We start from the raw sequence: 16,492 nt of genomic DNA on the forward strand, positions 1-16,492 counted from the left end.
AATTACGCGCGAGCGATAAGCATGAGTAGCTTGGGGTCATTGGACAAAATCCTACGTGCTCCCGGACCAGACTATAGCTAGTCTAACTCTAAACTAATGTAATGCGTCACGAGTACTCACGATCTTGTACCCCACAGGGTAGATGTAGTTGGGCGTGTGGAAGGCGTGCAGCTGGTGCGGCGCTCGCACACTCACTACGGGCGCCCGTCGCACAGTCGCGACAGCAATATAATTACGCGCGAGCGATAAGGATGGGTAGCTTGGGGTCATTGGACAAAATCCTACGTGCTCCCGGACCAGACTATAGCTAGTCTAAACTAATGTAATGCGTCACGAGTACTCACGATCTTGTACCCCACAGGGTAGATGTAGTTGGGCGTGTGGAAGGCGTGCAGCTGGTGCGGCGCTCGCACACTCACTGCGGGCGCGCGTCGCACAGTCGCGACAGCAATATAATTACTCGCGAGCGATAAGGATGGGTAGCTTGGGGTCATTGGACAAAATCCTACGTGCTCCCGGACCAGGCTTTAGGCTAAACTAATGTAATAGTACTCACGATCTTGTACCCCACAGGGTAGATGTAGTTGGGCGTGTGGAAGGCGTGCAGCTGGTGCGGCAGCAGGTGGCCGGGGCTGAGGAAGATGAGCCCGCCCACGCGGATGAGGTGGTTGGTGTCGGAGTGAAGCATCACAGACGCCACCTGCCGCTGCTCGTCGCGGGAGACATACACGCGACGTTGGACGCTTAGTGTGGTCAGCTCGTTGTCTTTTTCATTCTGTTGGGATGTACAGGGTACATTTTATTGACCTTCTAGAACGTAAATGAGTCTAAAGTACGGTCGCCGAGCACGTAGAACTTCGTCCAATGACCCCGTAATTATATTGCTGTCGCGACTGTGCGACGGGCGGCCGCAGTCAGCCCGACAGCAATATAATTACGCGCGAGCGATAAGGATGGGTAGCTCGGGGTCATTGGACGAAATTCTACGTGCTCGGCGGTCGGACTTTAAAAATAACAATGGATTCGACAATTTGGCTATTTAACTAACTCAAATAAATATTAGTTTACTTGAAGACTTGTGTGAGATATTATTTATATTATAACATCTTTTCTTTCGAGTTTAACTTCGAACTCCTACGTTCTTCTGATTATTTTCGTTGCGGATGAAATGACAGTTTAATTTTTCCCCAGAACAAACTTGACCTTCACTGTTTGAGTTTTTATTGGCGATCAAGCTGTAAATCCTGGCTACACAGGAGTTGAAGCGGTGGGAACAAGTGGTGGAAAGAGTCCCGTTTTTCGAGTTTAATCATAAGGTGCTCGAGTAAAACATGAGACACAAAAATATAAAAACCATAAAATAGTCATTTTTATTACCTTGGGTGCATGGGAAGAGCAGAAGGCAGTCTTGTTCTTGTAGAAAACACAGCTGTCCTTGACCGCACACCCCAGATGGTAGACGCTGCCGCAGCGCACCTTGAAGCACCTCACAGTCGCGCCCAGTCTCCTGCAAACGGCGCAGGCGGCCGTGGACCCGTTAGCAAGAGCAGTCTCAACGTTCATCAGAGCCCCGCTAACAGTCTCGTACACGCCTTCTGACCACAGCGCACAGTTCAAGTGCACCCATCTATCTACGTCACAGTTCAGTAACCTCGACACTCCGTCCGCCACGCCGTCACCCTGTATACCGCACAGTTCACACTTCCTAGTATCTTCGTTAGTCACCGGCATTATAGCAACGCCTGTCCTGAACACTAGCTCGGTCAACTCCCTATCGGTGGGACGCTTGTATTTCGCGGGCGGCCCGATGCAACCGGGCGACCACGCCTTGTATCGTATCCCCCGGTACTTTTCGGGCTCGGTGCTCTGGTTACTCTTCTCGTCATGTTCCACGCTCTTCAAATCCTCGTCTAACGCGCTGACGTCGTCGCCCACTTCCTTCATCAGTTCGTCGTTGTCTAAAGAATCCATGAATGATAAATCCATCTTCTCGTCTTTGATGTCAGGCTTGATATCCAAATCGTCGGTCTCCATGCTCTCGGTAGACGCGGTGTCGAAATCGTCGCGGTCTTTCGATAGATTGGTTTCGACGTCAGACTTCCTATCCTCTTTGACGGTGGTCTTCGATTTACCATCGAGGATTATGTTGGTGGGACGCCAGGCGAATCTTTGGTAGCATTGCGTGCTGCAGAAATATAGCTCGGAATCGCTGTCGCACAGGATTTCACCAGCGTTTCCTTTGTTAGCCGACAATAGAGGGAATTCGGATGCCTTTGCTCGGACGACTGAATCTAAAATTACGACATCGCAGTGTCGGCAGAACTTAGCAGCACCATTCAGAATGCTTTGAATGTCGATTGGTGTTCCCTCTTTGCCGTCTTTTCCCTTTGATCTGTACAATCCCAGCTTATGTGATGGGGGCGTGGCAGTTCTTTCTATTATCTGGTACGCGGTAGGCGGAGGTATGTGTAATATTCCGGCGAGTTCTTTCAGCACTCCCAGTATATCTTCAGCGGCACCGGAGGTTAAAGTGAGCGTAACAGTGACGTTTTCATTACTTTCTGTACTACCCGGAGAATCTACCATCTTTGGTTTGGCAGGAGATTCCGTTTCGAGGCATTTCAGAGGCTTCTGGACTTCTTCCTCCTCTTTGAGCTGATATAATGACACGGGTTTGATTCTGATCGGGACCGGCGCGATGAGAGGTATCACAGGAGACACGCGACCCGAAGCAGAATCACTATCATCGTCTTCTTCGTCGTCTTCGATAAGTTTGAGCCCAGGAAACCGATTTGCAGATTCGATGTCGAGGCATTCAGGACTAGAACAGCTAACAATACTGTCAGGTGTATCTGTGTCTCTTTCTTTGCATATGAAGTCCAGCTTTTTGTCTTCTGGATCGTCATCAAACATAATGGGCTGGAATTCTTGGTCATAAAAGCCTCTCTGTGTCGACGCAGCCTGTTTTTCAGGCAGCGGTTCCTCATCCCCGAAAGGTTTTGTGTTGTAATAATCGGCAACATTCGGTATTTTGGCGTTACCAAACTCCCCCAGAAGGTCACCTTTCAGAATGTCATAATCTTTATTTTTAAGTTTAGTCAAGTCACCCGAACCAAACAGTGGGCACACTGCGAAGTTGGTCGTCAAAGTGGGCTCTTGTATTTGCATCTGAGGAAGTAAGCGCAGCTGAGTCATCAAGTTATCAATAAAAGTGTCATAATCTTCTTCGTATCTGGAGCCTTTTCGAGGCCTCTTTTTAGCGTTGGCCGCGTTCAAATTGTTTTCCGCAGCCGCTTTCATGTTCAGTTGCATCTGCTTTCGTTTCTTTTGTTGGTACTCTCGACGTTTGCGCTTCTTAGCTTCAGATGGCGTTTCAGGTGCGTTGACCTCCGACGAAGGATCCATGTTAACGGTTTCTGGAAATTCTTCTTTCATCGGTTGATCTAACTTGCCCTGATCTGACGCAGTTGAAATGCCAGAGGTTGCGGATTGCTGCGAGCTCTCATCTAGTAGTTCTTTTTTAACATCTAACGGAGTAAAGGGTCTATGCACAGGACTCTGCATTGGAGGAGCGATCTCTTTCTTTATAGCTTGTTGAAGCTGTTGATTTTCGACGCTCATTGGGTACATGGGCAGTGTTTTCATCGTCGGCGAACTCTCTGGAAGCGGCGTAGTCTCCTCCTTCGTCATTATCTTCATAGGCAGTTTTCTAACATCCATCAAAGATTGCGTCGAGGTGTGCATCAACGGTGATATAGATGAAGTGGGTATCGATGTTTGCATGGGTCGAGATGTGAACGGTGAATTTACTGTGGTATGTATATGCCTAGGAGAGTTCTTTGGAATTTCCACTTCTTGTGTTAAAGCTAGCGTAGGTGGAGGTATAGGCGGTCTAGCGAGCTGCGCTTCGAGCGATGGGATCGTGCCTAGCGCGGGCGCCGTCCTCTGTATAGTCATGGTGCGTTGAGGAACAACATTCGCGGCGGTAGTCGTAGTTTGTAAAAGTTGCTTCAGCAATACATTTTGCGACTCGTCATTTCTTTGGTTTGCAGAGTTCTGCTGTAGAATTTTACTCGCGTCAGTGTTTGCGGCAGACGTATTCGGATCGTCAGTCTCCATGGGTTCCGATTTGACAACGACAGCTTCTACGCTGTGCCTTTTTGTAGGCTGAATATGGCCGACGATAACTTCACTTTTAGGTTCGTCTGTCGACTTGGATCGTTTCAACGGCGACGTTAGCTGTGTGTGTAATAATTTTGACGACGTTATAAAATTGATTGGTCCCGTGCTCGTTTTAGCTTGCATTTGCCCCATTCCGGGGCTCGCGATATGCGTCCTAACTGTAACATTAGGCGGCGGTTCCTTATTACCCATCAATGGCCTCGAAGTCATCACTAGTGCCGGGGGCTGACTAGAGCTTATACTCTGTTGACTAAAAGGCAAATTATTGGTATTTATTTGTCTACTCGGCTGAAGCAGCGTGTGGCCCAATATACTCGTCGGCAAAGGCGGCTTTTGATAACCACAGACGCTCGTGGTGATTGTCGTATTATTACTCGAGTGAATCATGGAGGGCGGAGTGCTACTGTGTATTTTTGATAAAGCAGGCATTTGTATTATTTGCGAAGACACAGTTGACACGGTTATTATATCTTCGGGTTGGCTGAAAGCTTGATTTGATATTAGCGGAGACTGCGCAGGAGATTTCATCATCGTATTCTGCATGCTCACGGGGGAATTTATCGGTGAAACAGTCGGCGATTTTCTAAGCTGAGTCATCGAAGATAGAGTATTGACTCGCGAACCGATGACTTGAGCTGCACTCATGGGCATACTCTCCGATGATGGCAGAGATGTCATAGGCTTTTCTATTCTTTGAACTGGTGAGGGCCTAGACGCAGCCACTTCTACTTTGGACGAAGGCAACAAGTTTTCGAAATTCACTTGGGTAGGAGTCGTCGCATCACTGTTTTTACGTATCATAGACATTGTTTGAGATTCTACTTTGGAATTGTTGGTGTTCAGCGATGACATTATTGTACGAAGTTGTTGCGAAACGTTAGCCATATTAGACGTCAGTTCCGCGGGTTGTGACAACGGGGACAGCTGAGGCACTGTCGCCGATTGTATATTTAGTCTTTCAGTTTCTCTCTTGGGGAATGTCATTTGCTCCTGAGTTTCTTTATTGTCACTCTTCGCTGGTATATTCACGGGAGGGTTAGGCGGTTTTTGATTCGTTTGCTTCATTCCATACGTTTTGGTGTCTGTATCCGTGATGTTTTCAAACATACAGAGCATATCTTCAAACTCGACGTGTTTCGAGTTTCCTTCCACGGCCTCCTGATGTTCTTGCATCGTAATATCATTGAGGTATCTCTCCTGCGATGGAGTCGGTGACGGTATAGATATCTGAACCGACTCCTGCGAAATGTCAGAAGCTATTTGCATATTCGAGTCTATGACTTGATTGGCTATAGCTTTGATGGTTTTGACAACGTTTTCCTCAGGTTTAGTCTCCGGCAACGGTGGATTCTGCGCCGCCTGCTGCTGCTCGGTAATGCTTTTACTGTAGGAGAGCAGTAAATTGCTCTGAATGTTGTCCTCGGGCTTATCTTCATCGTCGCCCTCCATAATGTTATCGGGTATCTTCTCGGGAATCGGGTCCGGACTCTTTATATCCGCCTTCCCCAGAAGCAGAGGCGTTCGGTCAGTAATACACAACGTGTGGGGAAGCTCCGTCTGCTGACTGATCTCCGTCTCGATATCTATGTCCTTGTTCGGCTCCTTGATGATGGGCGCCGGGCGGTGGTCGTGAGACGTGCCCTGAGAGGACATCGAAAGCATGTGGTGCGACGACGACGAAGATATTTGACTCTGCAGCTCTTTCTCGGTATTGCTTTCCGGGGGGACCGTGCTGTCCGGCGACGCGGCCTCGTCCTGGAATATCTTCGCGGGAAGAGTCGCGTCGTGCGTGACGGACAAGCTCGAGAGTTTGGTGTTGGAGAGCGACAGCGCCATGGGCTTCTCGATGGTCTTGACGATCTTCTGCTTGACCTGGTGCTGCGTGAGGATGGAGACGGGCACGCGCGCGCCGGCGGCGGAGGTGACGATGACGGGGTTGACGGGCGAGGGCTTGGGCACGTTGGAGGAGATGACGCTGATGACGGGGCCGGGCAGCGCGGGCGCGAGCGGCTTCTTGAGCGCGGGCTTGGGCGCGCCGGCGTGCAGCGGCACGGCCAGGCTCTTGAGCACCGGCACGGAGATGGTCTGGTTGGCGATGGACACGGAGGCGACGGTGGCCTGCGAGACCTCGTCGAGGATCTTGTTGGACTGCTGCAGCACGGCGGCGCTGAGCACGGGCAGGCGCGCGAGCGAGTACTGCTGCAGCGCGGGCTGCTTGGTGGACAGGCTGATGACGGCGACGGTCTTGGTGGCGGTCTCGGTGCGCGTGGCGGGCGCGTCGTCGTCGGGCTCGTCGTCGGGCTTGCCGCCGTCGATGAGCTCCTCGAAGTCCTCCTCGGTGGCGATGCGCTCCTGCGGCGAGGCGGCGCCGGGCTCCACCAGCACGATGTCGTCGTCGTCCAGCGGCGCCAGCGCGTCGTCGCGGAACTCGCCGTCCTGCGAGTACAGCACGTAGTCCTCCGCGCCCGCCGCCGGGGCCAGCGGCGCCGCCGACAGACGCGGCCGCGGCGGCGTTCGCCGCTTTAGGATCGACACCTGACAACAAATGTTCAGTTATAGTCTAAAGCACGTAATTATCTTGCTGTCGCGCTCGCACACTCACTGCGGGCGCCCGTCGCACAGACGCGACAGCAATTTAATTAACGCACAAGCGATAAGGATGGGTAGCTTGGGGTCATTGGACAAAATTCTACGTGCTCACAGACCAGACTATAGTCCAGTACCATATCTTCCAACTGTTACGCTCTAGTACCTTCGCGGACAGTAATATGACAAAACGTTTGCTAACGTCACAGTCCATAGCACATATTTCTCGTGACGCATTTTGCCCACACCCATAACGCAACACATGTGGACAATAATACGTATATCAATTTGGCTAAGAATTTCATTTTTTTATTCATCAACTCTTGACATACCTTGGCCAGGTGATGCAGGCGGTCTTTAGCAGGCCAGACGGGCGCGCCGCCCATTAATCCAGGCTTGGTGTACCGGTAGCCGGGCGGGAAGGGCGCGGCGTGGTGCGGGCCGCCGCCGTGGTCGTGGTGCGGCGCGGGCGAGGCGTGCGACGAGCGAGAGAGAGATGGCGAGTATGAGGCCCCACCCATTTATTAAACTTTGTCTACATACCTTAGCCAAGTGATGCGGGCGGTCCTTAGCAGGCCAGACGGGCGCGCCGCCCATTAATCCAGGCTTGGTGTACCGGTAGCCGGGCGGGAAGGGCGCGGCGTGGTGCGGGCCGCCGCCGTGCTCATGATGCGGCGAGCGGGTGAGCTACTGAAAGGACGATGTCTCGCCCATACATTATCTTTAGTCTACATACCTTGGCCAGGTGATGCGGGCGGTCCTTAGCCGGCCAGACGGGCGCGCCGCCCATCAGCCCGGGCTTGGTATACCGGCAGCCGGGCGGGAAGGGCGCGGCGTGGTGCGGGCCGCCGCCGTGGTCGTGGAACCGAGCGAGCGACGCATGCGGCGAGCGAGAGAGAGATGGCGAGTATGAGGCCTCGCCCATTCGTTACGTCGACGTACCTTGGCCAGGTGATGCGGGCGGTCCTTAGCAGGCCAGACAGGCGCGCCGCCCATCAACCCAGGCTTGGTATACCGGTAGCCGGGCGGGAAGGGCGCGGCGTGGTGCGGACCGCCGCCGTGCTCGTGGTGCGGCGCGGGCGAGGCGGCGGGCGAGGCGTGCGGCGTGGGCGTGCGGGCCACGTGCGGCGAGCGCGAGAGCGACGGGGAAGATGGCGCCCCGCCCATAGGGCTGTATTGCTGGCGTTGGAGCATTTGCTGACGCTAAAACAAAAGATACACTGTCAGCATCATCAAAGTATAAAAAATCCTATAAAGCCTGGTCCGTGAGCACGTAGAATTTTGTCCAATGACACCAATCTACCCATCCTTATCCTTATCGCTCGCGCGTAATTATATTGCTGTCGCGACTGTGCGACGGGCGCCCGCAGTGAGTGTGCGAGCGCGCGTAATTACGCGCGAGCGATAAGGATGGGTAGCTTGGGGTCATTGGACAAAATTCTACATGCTCACGGACCAGGCTTTAGACTAATAAATAGTGCTTAAAACCGTCAATCAGGTCATTTGGTCTCCGGATTCACTTCATAGACACGACCCTGTATAATTTAATAGAAATGGGGGATCGAGCCTACACTTCCCACACTACCCAGACTGGAGATGCCTAGTTCAGATTATCACATTACTTTAGTGACGGTATCAAATCTTCCAAAGCTTTTCTTTACCAAAATAATACCAAGGTTACAGATACTTGCTACGTTAGAACATGAAATGAGAAATGGGACACTCATTTCAGTTAGTATTGACGCGCAACATTTATGACGTCAAACTCGGCAAAATAATACCTAAAATTCAATAAAATTATGTTCTGCCAATAGGAAACTACTTGAAAGTGATATGAGAATGATAATTAAATTATACAAAATAACAAGTAAAAAGTACTTACCGCAATCTCGGAAGCCGGGTTGCCGGGTGACGGCAATGGCTGCGGACTGCCGAGTGGAGACGTTTGCTGGCGGCTGCCAAAAGGCACGCCCACCCTCATTCCTACAACGAATTGGACACATGAAATATCTTCTCCACAGAAAGAAACTGATTTCGATCACCAAAACATATTTGAGGCTGAGTTGCATAATCTTACTTTAACTTTAACAAACGTCAAAAGTCTGTCAAACTCCATATAAAAACACCGTTGACGATTATAGACACAGTTAAAATAAGGTGGTGCAACTCGTTCGTTCGTTTCAGCCAAATGACGTCCACTGCTGGACAAAGGCCTCCCCCAAGGTTTTCCACAATGCACGGCCCTGCGCTGCCCGCATCCAGGCTTTTCCTGCGACCTTTACCAGATCGTCGGTCCACCCAGTAGGAGGCCTGCCCACGCTACGTCTTCCAGCCCGTGGTCGCCACTCGAGAACTTTTCTGCCCCAATGGCCATCGTCTCTACGAGCTATGGTGCAACTCAGCATTAGTGTATATTTACATATAAAATGCTGTCTAATGTTACCTTGCTGATGATGCGGCGGCCTGGCGAACCGCGTCGGCAGGGGCGAGCATCCAGGTGCCGGCCGAGGGAACCTACCCGTTGCGTAGTCACTCTGCTATAAAATGTAAAAAGATCCCAGTCAAATATTGATGAATATTTCAGGTAAATTATCACTATCACGGGATTTGACAACAAAACACTTTTTCATTTTAGGTAGTATACAATTAGTTAATTACAGCTTTCTAGACTCTAGTTTTGGCTATGGCATAGAACTTACGTTTTGTAATTGAGGCGAGTGCGACGCTACAGGACTTTGGATTTGTGACTGTTGATAAATCTGTAAAGAACGATTAATTAATTTAATATTTTAAAGGGAAAGGGACTGTTATTCACATATTTAAGACCTATAGAGAAATGGGAATGGCTGAAAATTCCTGAGTATTCTCAGACAGCATTAGCTGAGCCACCTCCAATTGCTTTCTTATATTATGTCAATCAATCAACAATAAATAATTATAAAACTAGCTAAGTAAGTTGTGGAAGCAATAAATACATTTATTATTATTATTATTTATATTCACAAACAAACCTGTGGACTCCTACTGGGAGTAGGCAACTGCGGACTAGTCCTCTGCGCTTGGAATTGTTGCAGGAAATGTTGCGGCGACATCGACGACTGCATCGGGCTCTGTTGCGTGTGCATCGGGCTCTGCTGCATATGCATCGGAGACTGCTGCGAGTGCATCGGCGACTGTTGCGAATGCATCGGCGATTGTTGCGGGTGCATCGGCGAGTGCTGCGTTGACATTTGGCCCTGCTGATGCATCGGACTTTGTTGCGGATGCATCGGGCTCTGGTGATTGAAATAAGATGCATAAATCTCTAAGATCTGCTTTTCAATAAATTGACAAATCTTTAGGGTGATATCAATATGCACTTGAATATTGATTCCTAAAATCATGTTGTATTTCAGAAAGACATGTTATTATGAAGAAACTGCATAAGATTGGTAATTCATTTATCATAAAGACTGCAAACCCTTGAAAAGGAGGCTGCTTCTTCCCAGCACTGGCCCATTTATTGTCTCGAAGCAGTGGTAAGGTTAATAATAATAAGTAAGGGACGTGTAAAAGTGCTTTTTAAAAGCCTACTTGCAAAAATAAATGACTTTTATGAGTTTTTTTTTAAAGATGAACAATTCTACATTATGTTAGCATGCGGTAAAGATGTTTCAACGCTTACCTGGTGCATCGGCGACTGCTGCGGATGCATAGGCGATTGTTGCGGGTGTAGAGGCGACTGCTGAGGATGCATTGGCGACTGCGGCACGTTAGACTGGGAGTGGAGCGGCGACTGTTGCGCGTGCAACGGCGACTGCTGCGAGTGCAGCGGCGACTGCGCCGAGTGCAGCGGCGACTGCATTGGCGACGTCAGATGGTGCAATGGCGACTGCGGCGCAAGAGGATGATGCGGCGACTGAGAATGCGGCGATTGCACGTGTAGCGGAGACATCGCGGGTCGCGCTCCCGGCGGCCGCGGCGTTTGATTTCCCGCTTGCATCGCATTTCTAACTCCGGTTATCTGCTGCTGACCGAATTGAACTATGCCGCCGACAGACTGCGGTCTCTCTTGCACGCCTAACTGCCTCACTAGCTGCTGCTGAGGAGCCCCGGTCTGCTCTATGACCAATGTCCGCCCGCTTTGTAAAATCCTTCCTTGGGTATTGAGTGGCGACGTGACCAATCCTATCCTCTGCTGTGTCATCGGTTGGCCGTCGGAGTTCAAAACTGTTTGCTGAGTTCGGATCAAAGTCTGTTGCTGTTGCAAAGACCCCTGCAGTCCCAGCTGCATCGGTCTGTTAATCGTCTGCTGCTGCATTTGCTGTCCTTGTCCCATGTTTTGGTTTTGTGCGAACACCGTCTGGTTCGACGAAATCTGTTGCTGATTCATCACGTTTTGTTGAGCTAACTGCGGATTTTGTTGCCTCTGCTTTGTCTCATATTCCTGAAACGTACAACTGTTTTACGGACCGGAACTTTCAAAATTGGAATAGTTCTTTGAGTACATTTTATCAACCAAGCTGGCTCAAATATTACGTTTCATAATATCATTAACTACACCTTTATTGCTAGACTACGTCAATATATTGTATGAACGTTGTCCCCAGAACGGTAGCACTTTAATACCTACCTTATCCTACTAATATTATAAATGCGAAAGTTTGGATGTCTGGATGTTTGTTACTCTTTCATGCCAAAACTACTGAGCGGATTTTGATGAAAGTTTGCAGTATTATTGTTTATAACCCAGAATAACATATAGGCTATAATTAATGACGATCTGTGACAGACGAAATTTCACGCGGGTGAAGCCGCGGGCAAAAGCTAGTAATAATATAAGATAGGTATCAAAGTGCTACAGTTCTGGGGACGTTTCGTCCCATTGTTCTTAACCAATTTCCTACGCCATACCTGTATCAGCATGGTGTGTTGCCGCGCCTGCTTGCGCGCGGCGTCCAGGTGCTTCTGCAGCGCCTGCTGCTCCGTAGACACGCGCTGCAGCTCAGCCGCGTCGTTGGGCTGCAGCTCGTTGCCCGACTTGCGCAGCTGCCGCTGCTTACTGTTCAGCGACTGCAAAACCATCAGGGTCTCGGAGACTGGCAAACGGGACGAGCGACAGAAAAGCTCCCGGGAGGCGGAGGGGGGCGCGCTACGCTACAACTGCTACAAGCCCACGAACACGAAAGCGTCTACGGCTCACCTTGCGCATCTTGCGGAGCTTCTGGACCTCGACCTCGTAGTAGGTCTGCTGGTCGGCGGCGTAGGCGGCGAAGCGTTTGAGCCACTGCTCGTAGAGGAGGCGCGCGTGGTGGTCGGCGTCGGAGAGCGGCCGGTCGGGCGGCGGTGGCGGCGCGGCCGGCGGCGGCGCGGCGTACAGCGGCAGCGTCGGCGCCGGCGGCGCGGCGGGCGCGGGCGGCGGCGCCGGCGCGCCCCACTCGCCGCCCTCGCGCTCCTGCTCCCGCTTCTCCTGCTCCAGGAGCTCCTCCAGAAGCAACGGTTGCTCCTGGTTTACGTTCTGACGGTTAAACGGCAATGCCAGATTTTGTATGGAATGTGGCGTCTTTTTTTTTTCGCGCGGCCATCGACCAAACTTTGTTTTTTGATTACAAAATAGTGTAATAAACCAAACTTACTATGGCATGTATACCTCTTAACTCAGTCTGAACTGAGTTACGAGCATTAGAAGTTTGATGATTTTCATAATAGATTTGCTTTTTGCGCGCAAGTTTTGTAAGAAATTGCAACAAAATATTGCGCTATTTTTTATTGCGCTGATTCTGCTGCATACTGATGTCTGGAGCCTTTAATGGGTGGTATTGTTTGTTCACACATACAATGTCATTATTTTGTTGCAATTTCTTACAAAACTTGCGCGCAAAAAGCAAATCTAGTATGAAAATCATCAAACTTCTGATGCTCGTAACTCAGTTCAGACTGAGTTTAGAGGTATACATGTCATAGTAAGTTTGGTTTATTACACTATTTTGTAATCAGAAAACAAGGTATGGTCGATGGCCGCGCGAAAAAAAAAAGACGCCAATTTCCGGCATTGTCTTTTAGCCTTTTGACGTCGCGGCCGCGGCGACGTCGTCCGCCGCCTTCGACCGTTGGCCGGCCGACCGATCGAAGCGACGATACGTTGTTTGCTACTTTTTGTTTCTATTCATGTGCCTGTCTCATCTAGGGTCGAGTGATTTTAATTTATTGATCTTGGAGAACGTTCATTCGAATTTTACTGATCGACCTTAACTAACTTTTACTGTCTAGCAAAATAAATACTGACATAGATTTACGAAATAATAAGAGATTTTACGTAATAATTAAACTAATTACAATATTTATAGTAAGTGACGATAGCGATAGAAATATCTAATAGAAGTGTGCATAAACTATGAAGACTTAGGCGGAAACAATTAGCTACAGTAAAGGTGCCCAAATTAATTTCTACATTCCGCTGCAGAGATAACTCATGTCCATAGCAAAATAACTGACTACAATAATCGAAGAGACTAACTTTACAGGATGAATTATTCATGTGTGCATGGTTGGCTAAATACCAAACTGTAAGAAAAAGCGAAAAATGGTCAAATGTTCTGAAGGTCGTTATTGATAGACTAACTGAATTCAATAAATAGAAACACCATGCCTGTTTGTCAACAATATCGCTATTACTGACTGGGTATTTTTAGAAATACGGCAAACTAAAAGAAAACATGGATTTTTACAGTAATTATTTTTCAAGTTTTCATACAGTACATGCAAGCATATTCTGCATTTAGCATCACACTTAACAGCATACGTTCTAAATGTTTGATAAGTCAAAAGTGAACACAAATTGGTGATTCGTAACTCGAATATTATAGATATTAACTCGCTTTTTCATTATGTTTCGTATTCTGCCAACCAGGCATTCTAGTGAATTTCAATCTGTATAATAAATGTGCTTGTGTCTGGCTAAATGTATATTACACGGGCATTTCTTTATTCTCTAAACAGTGTACATTTTGTTGCTATCAATGGCTTGTCTTGGAGATTAAAACTACACATAGAATAGTGATAAATAAGCATACACCAAACTAATTTGTTTTCGTGTCACTTACATTTGTATTGTTCAACTTTTTACATCAATTGTACCACCACCTCCTTCAATAATATGATACCATCGACTATACAAATCTTAACATTCTCAGCGTTGTCCTCATCCCTTTTAAAGCCATTCATTTATTAAATGTCTGACATCACAAGAGTCCATAACCAATGAGTATCTCCACCACCATGACACTCCAAGATGAGACAGGCAATTCTAAACTTTAATCTTAGTTTATTGAGGTAGATAATAAAATAACGGTTGATTGTTTAATTTATTTATGTTTAGTGCTATTACATCGTTAGCTATAGTTAGTGTAGTGTTAGGAAAGATGCTGAAAAGGATCAATGGTTAGTCAGTAGGCATGCGTGCGAAGCGAGCAAAGTAAAAAGCTGTAACGGACACGTAAATGTTAGCGGTGACGAGGCCCTCTATGTCGACACAACGCTACAACTTCTCTGATTGTTTCCAAAAGACAATCAGAATTTGATCAGGTCAAGTTGGTAGCACTGTCATCGCGAACGTCATCTAGGCTATGGAAGGTCGGTAAAGGTTTGTGATGCAGACAGGATAGGATAGATGGAGATATAGAAACTTTTTAGCATATGTTATTTATTTTTGAAGTAGAGTGTTTTTAATAACACAGTTTTGGATGCTACATTATACTAGTAGATACGGTAGGTTGACGATTGCTTTATATTTTAGATAACTATTGTTTTGCTTTTTATCTCAAAATTTTTTAAAGTAGGTATCATAAAAAGAAAGTAATTTATATTTACACCATAGTTCTACAGGAACAGGTTTCTATAGGAAACAAAGAACAGCATGTCAAGGTTGAAATCCAGTCGTTTGAACAGAGAGGAGAACATTCAGACAAGGACGACATTTGAAGTTAATCCTTGGGCTGTAGGTAGATATCGTGAAGGAAGCAGTAGAGGTGTTCGGGTGCAGGCATTCTATTTGAGTGATTAGCCGAATCGACCTATTTTAACTAGAATTGTTAAGGCAATACAAATCAAGTACTTTTCGCAATGTGATAATACTATAATGGCCTCTTTTAAAGCCCGATGTCCACCAAGGCGGAGCGGAGAGGACAAGTGTTTTAAATAACCAATCAGATTTCATTATTCAGGAAACTAAGAAATCTGATCGACCGATTTCTTAGGTTCTTGAATAATGAAAACTCGGTTTAATTGCAATTTGCATTTTTTTCTTGATTCTTTGCTTTCACGTCTCTGTTACTCACACCACAGAAACTCGCATAAGTGACACATAATTGAATAGCGTCGAAATCATTTTACGTTTACGCATAGCTTGAAAACTTAACGACCATAGCTAGTCGTATAAGATCATAAATCATGTCATGAGATCTCATCGGCACATCACTATTTACGGTGGTACTATAGGGGGGAGGGGGGGTGGGCTGTGTCTGACCTGGAGCAGCAAGGGGCGGCGGTGCAGCCAGTCGCCCCAGTCGGCCGCGTCATAGGCCTGCCGCGCCAACAACCAATCACCGACATGCAAACAACACGCCTGTACTCCGCCGTCATAGAACCTACAGCGATCTGGCTAATGTGCGTACGAGTTGGTTTGTTAGATGTTGTTAAAGGTAATTTAATTGGTAAACCAGATATGTATGTGTATATATTTTTATTTGGGTCTTGGATTACTTATAACAATTATTACTTTTTTTATTTACAACGACGAAGCTCTTAACCCGCATCTCACATAATGTCTCACATAGTGTTGATTAAAGCCACATTTGTTTCCTTATTTATAAAATCAGTATTTAGAAGAATTGGTATTTAATTGACAAGTAAGTATACTAAAATCAATTACAAGTTAATATAAGTTTGTTTCATTACAACCTTCTGTAACTTTGATTGCGCGATTGATTTTAATTTGCGTTATATGAAAGGTATCGGTTGATTCATTTCATTACTCAAGTGAGGGTTATGGTCTAGATTCTAGAAAAATGTATTTCATGGTTTTGGCTAATTTTGTATCAAGGCTTAAATATCTGGAATACCATTTACCGAAAGCACTATTTACAGTGTCAATTATTGAATTACATATAACTCGTACGCTGTTGAAGCCAAATCCCTTATACCCATGCAATATTAGTCTTCTAAGCTTGTCATTAATGATACAAGCATCTTTGAATCGATTGTGTATTTACACTTGAACGGACCTCCACCAAAATTTTGTCGATAAAACAATATTGCCATGGATATGGTTACGTAAATAAACTCACATTGTCTGCGATGCGATAAAACTGAAGCAGTATGAACGACATAATGGGTTCACATTTAAGGACCATATAAGTCACAAAAATGCGAACCCAAGCTTTTACGGCATACACTTAAAGCTGGAATTCGCTTTGACAAAATCAACGCGAATTCGTACAAAACATGTAGATAAAAAATATTACTGCATGCACGACAATGTATCGAAAAATTCTCCAAGACAAATTAATAATATGTAAAACTATCAACAGTGATTGATCGTTACTTATTAGTATTTCGCTTTATTTCATTCTTTGTAAGTAAATTATTTGATGATTATACTTTTGAGATTACTTGATTTTCTTGAAATCAGAACGAATATTGTATCTTTCAGGCGATTCTATAAAAGTAAACCAATTAAGTAGTAATA

At 47.0% G+C, this 16,492-nt stretch overlaps 1 protein-coding gene across 1 annotated transcript in view; it reads right to left on the reverse strand.

The window, feature by feature from the left end:
• LOC135074137 (histone-lysine N-methyltransferase 2C-like) overlaps positions 1–16,492 on the reverse strand; it is a 72,426-nt gene that overhangs the window by 6,185 nt on the left and 49,749 nt on the right. Inside the window, exons 39-48 of the mRNA XM_063968440.1 lie at positions 11,951–12,253; positions 11,662–11,820; positions 10,433–11,194; positions 9,780–10,043; positions 9,468–9,527; positions 9,212–9,305; positions 8,651–8,751; positions 7,711–7,971; positions 1,378–6,717; positions 557–775 (exon numbers count right to left, since the gene is read on the reverse strand). Of these exons, the coding sequence (XP_063824510.1) occupies positions 557–775; positions 1,378–6,717; positions 7,711–7,971; positions 8,651–8,751; positions 9,212–9,305; positions 9,468–9,527; positions 9,780–10,043; positions 10,433–11,194; positions 11,662–11,820; positions 11,951–12,253 (7,563 nt within the window). The remainder of the gene's footprint in view (positions 1–556; positions 776–1,377; positions 6,718–7,710; positions 7,972–8,650; positions 8,752–9,211; positions 9,306–9,467; positions 9,528–9,779; positions 10,044–10,432; positions 11,195–11,661; positions 11,821–11,950; positions 12,254–16,492) is intronic.

Source organism: Ostrinia nubilalis, chromosome 8 (genome assembly GCF_963855985.1).
Source record: "Ostrinia nubilalis chromosome 8, ilOstNubi1.1, whole genome shotgun sequence".
In the NCBI taxonomy this organism is placed as follows: Eukaryota; Metazoa; Arthropoda; class Insecta; order Lepidoptera; family Crambidae; genus Ostrinia; species Ostrinia nubilalis.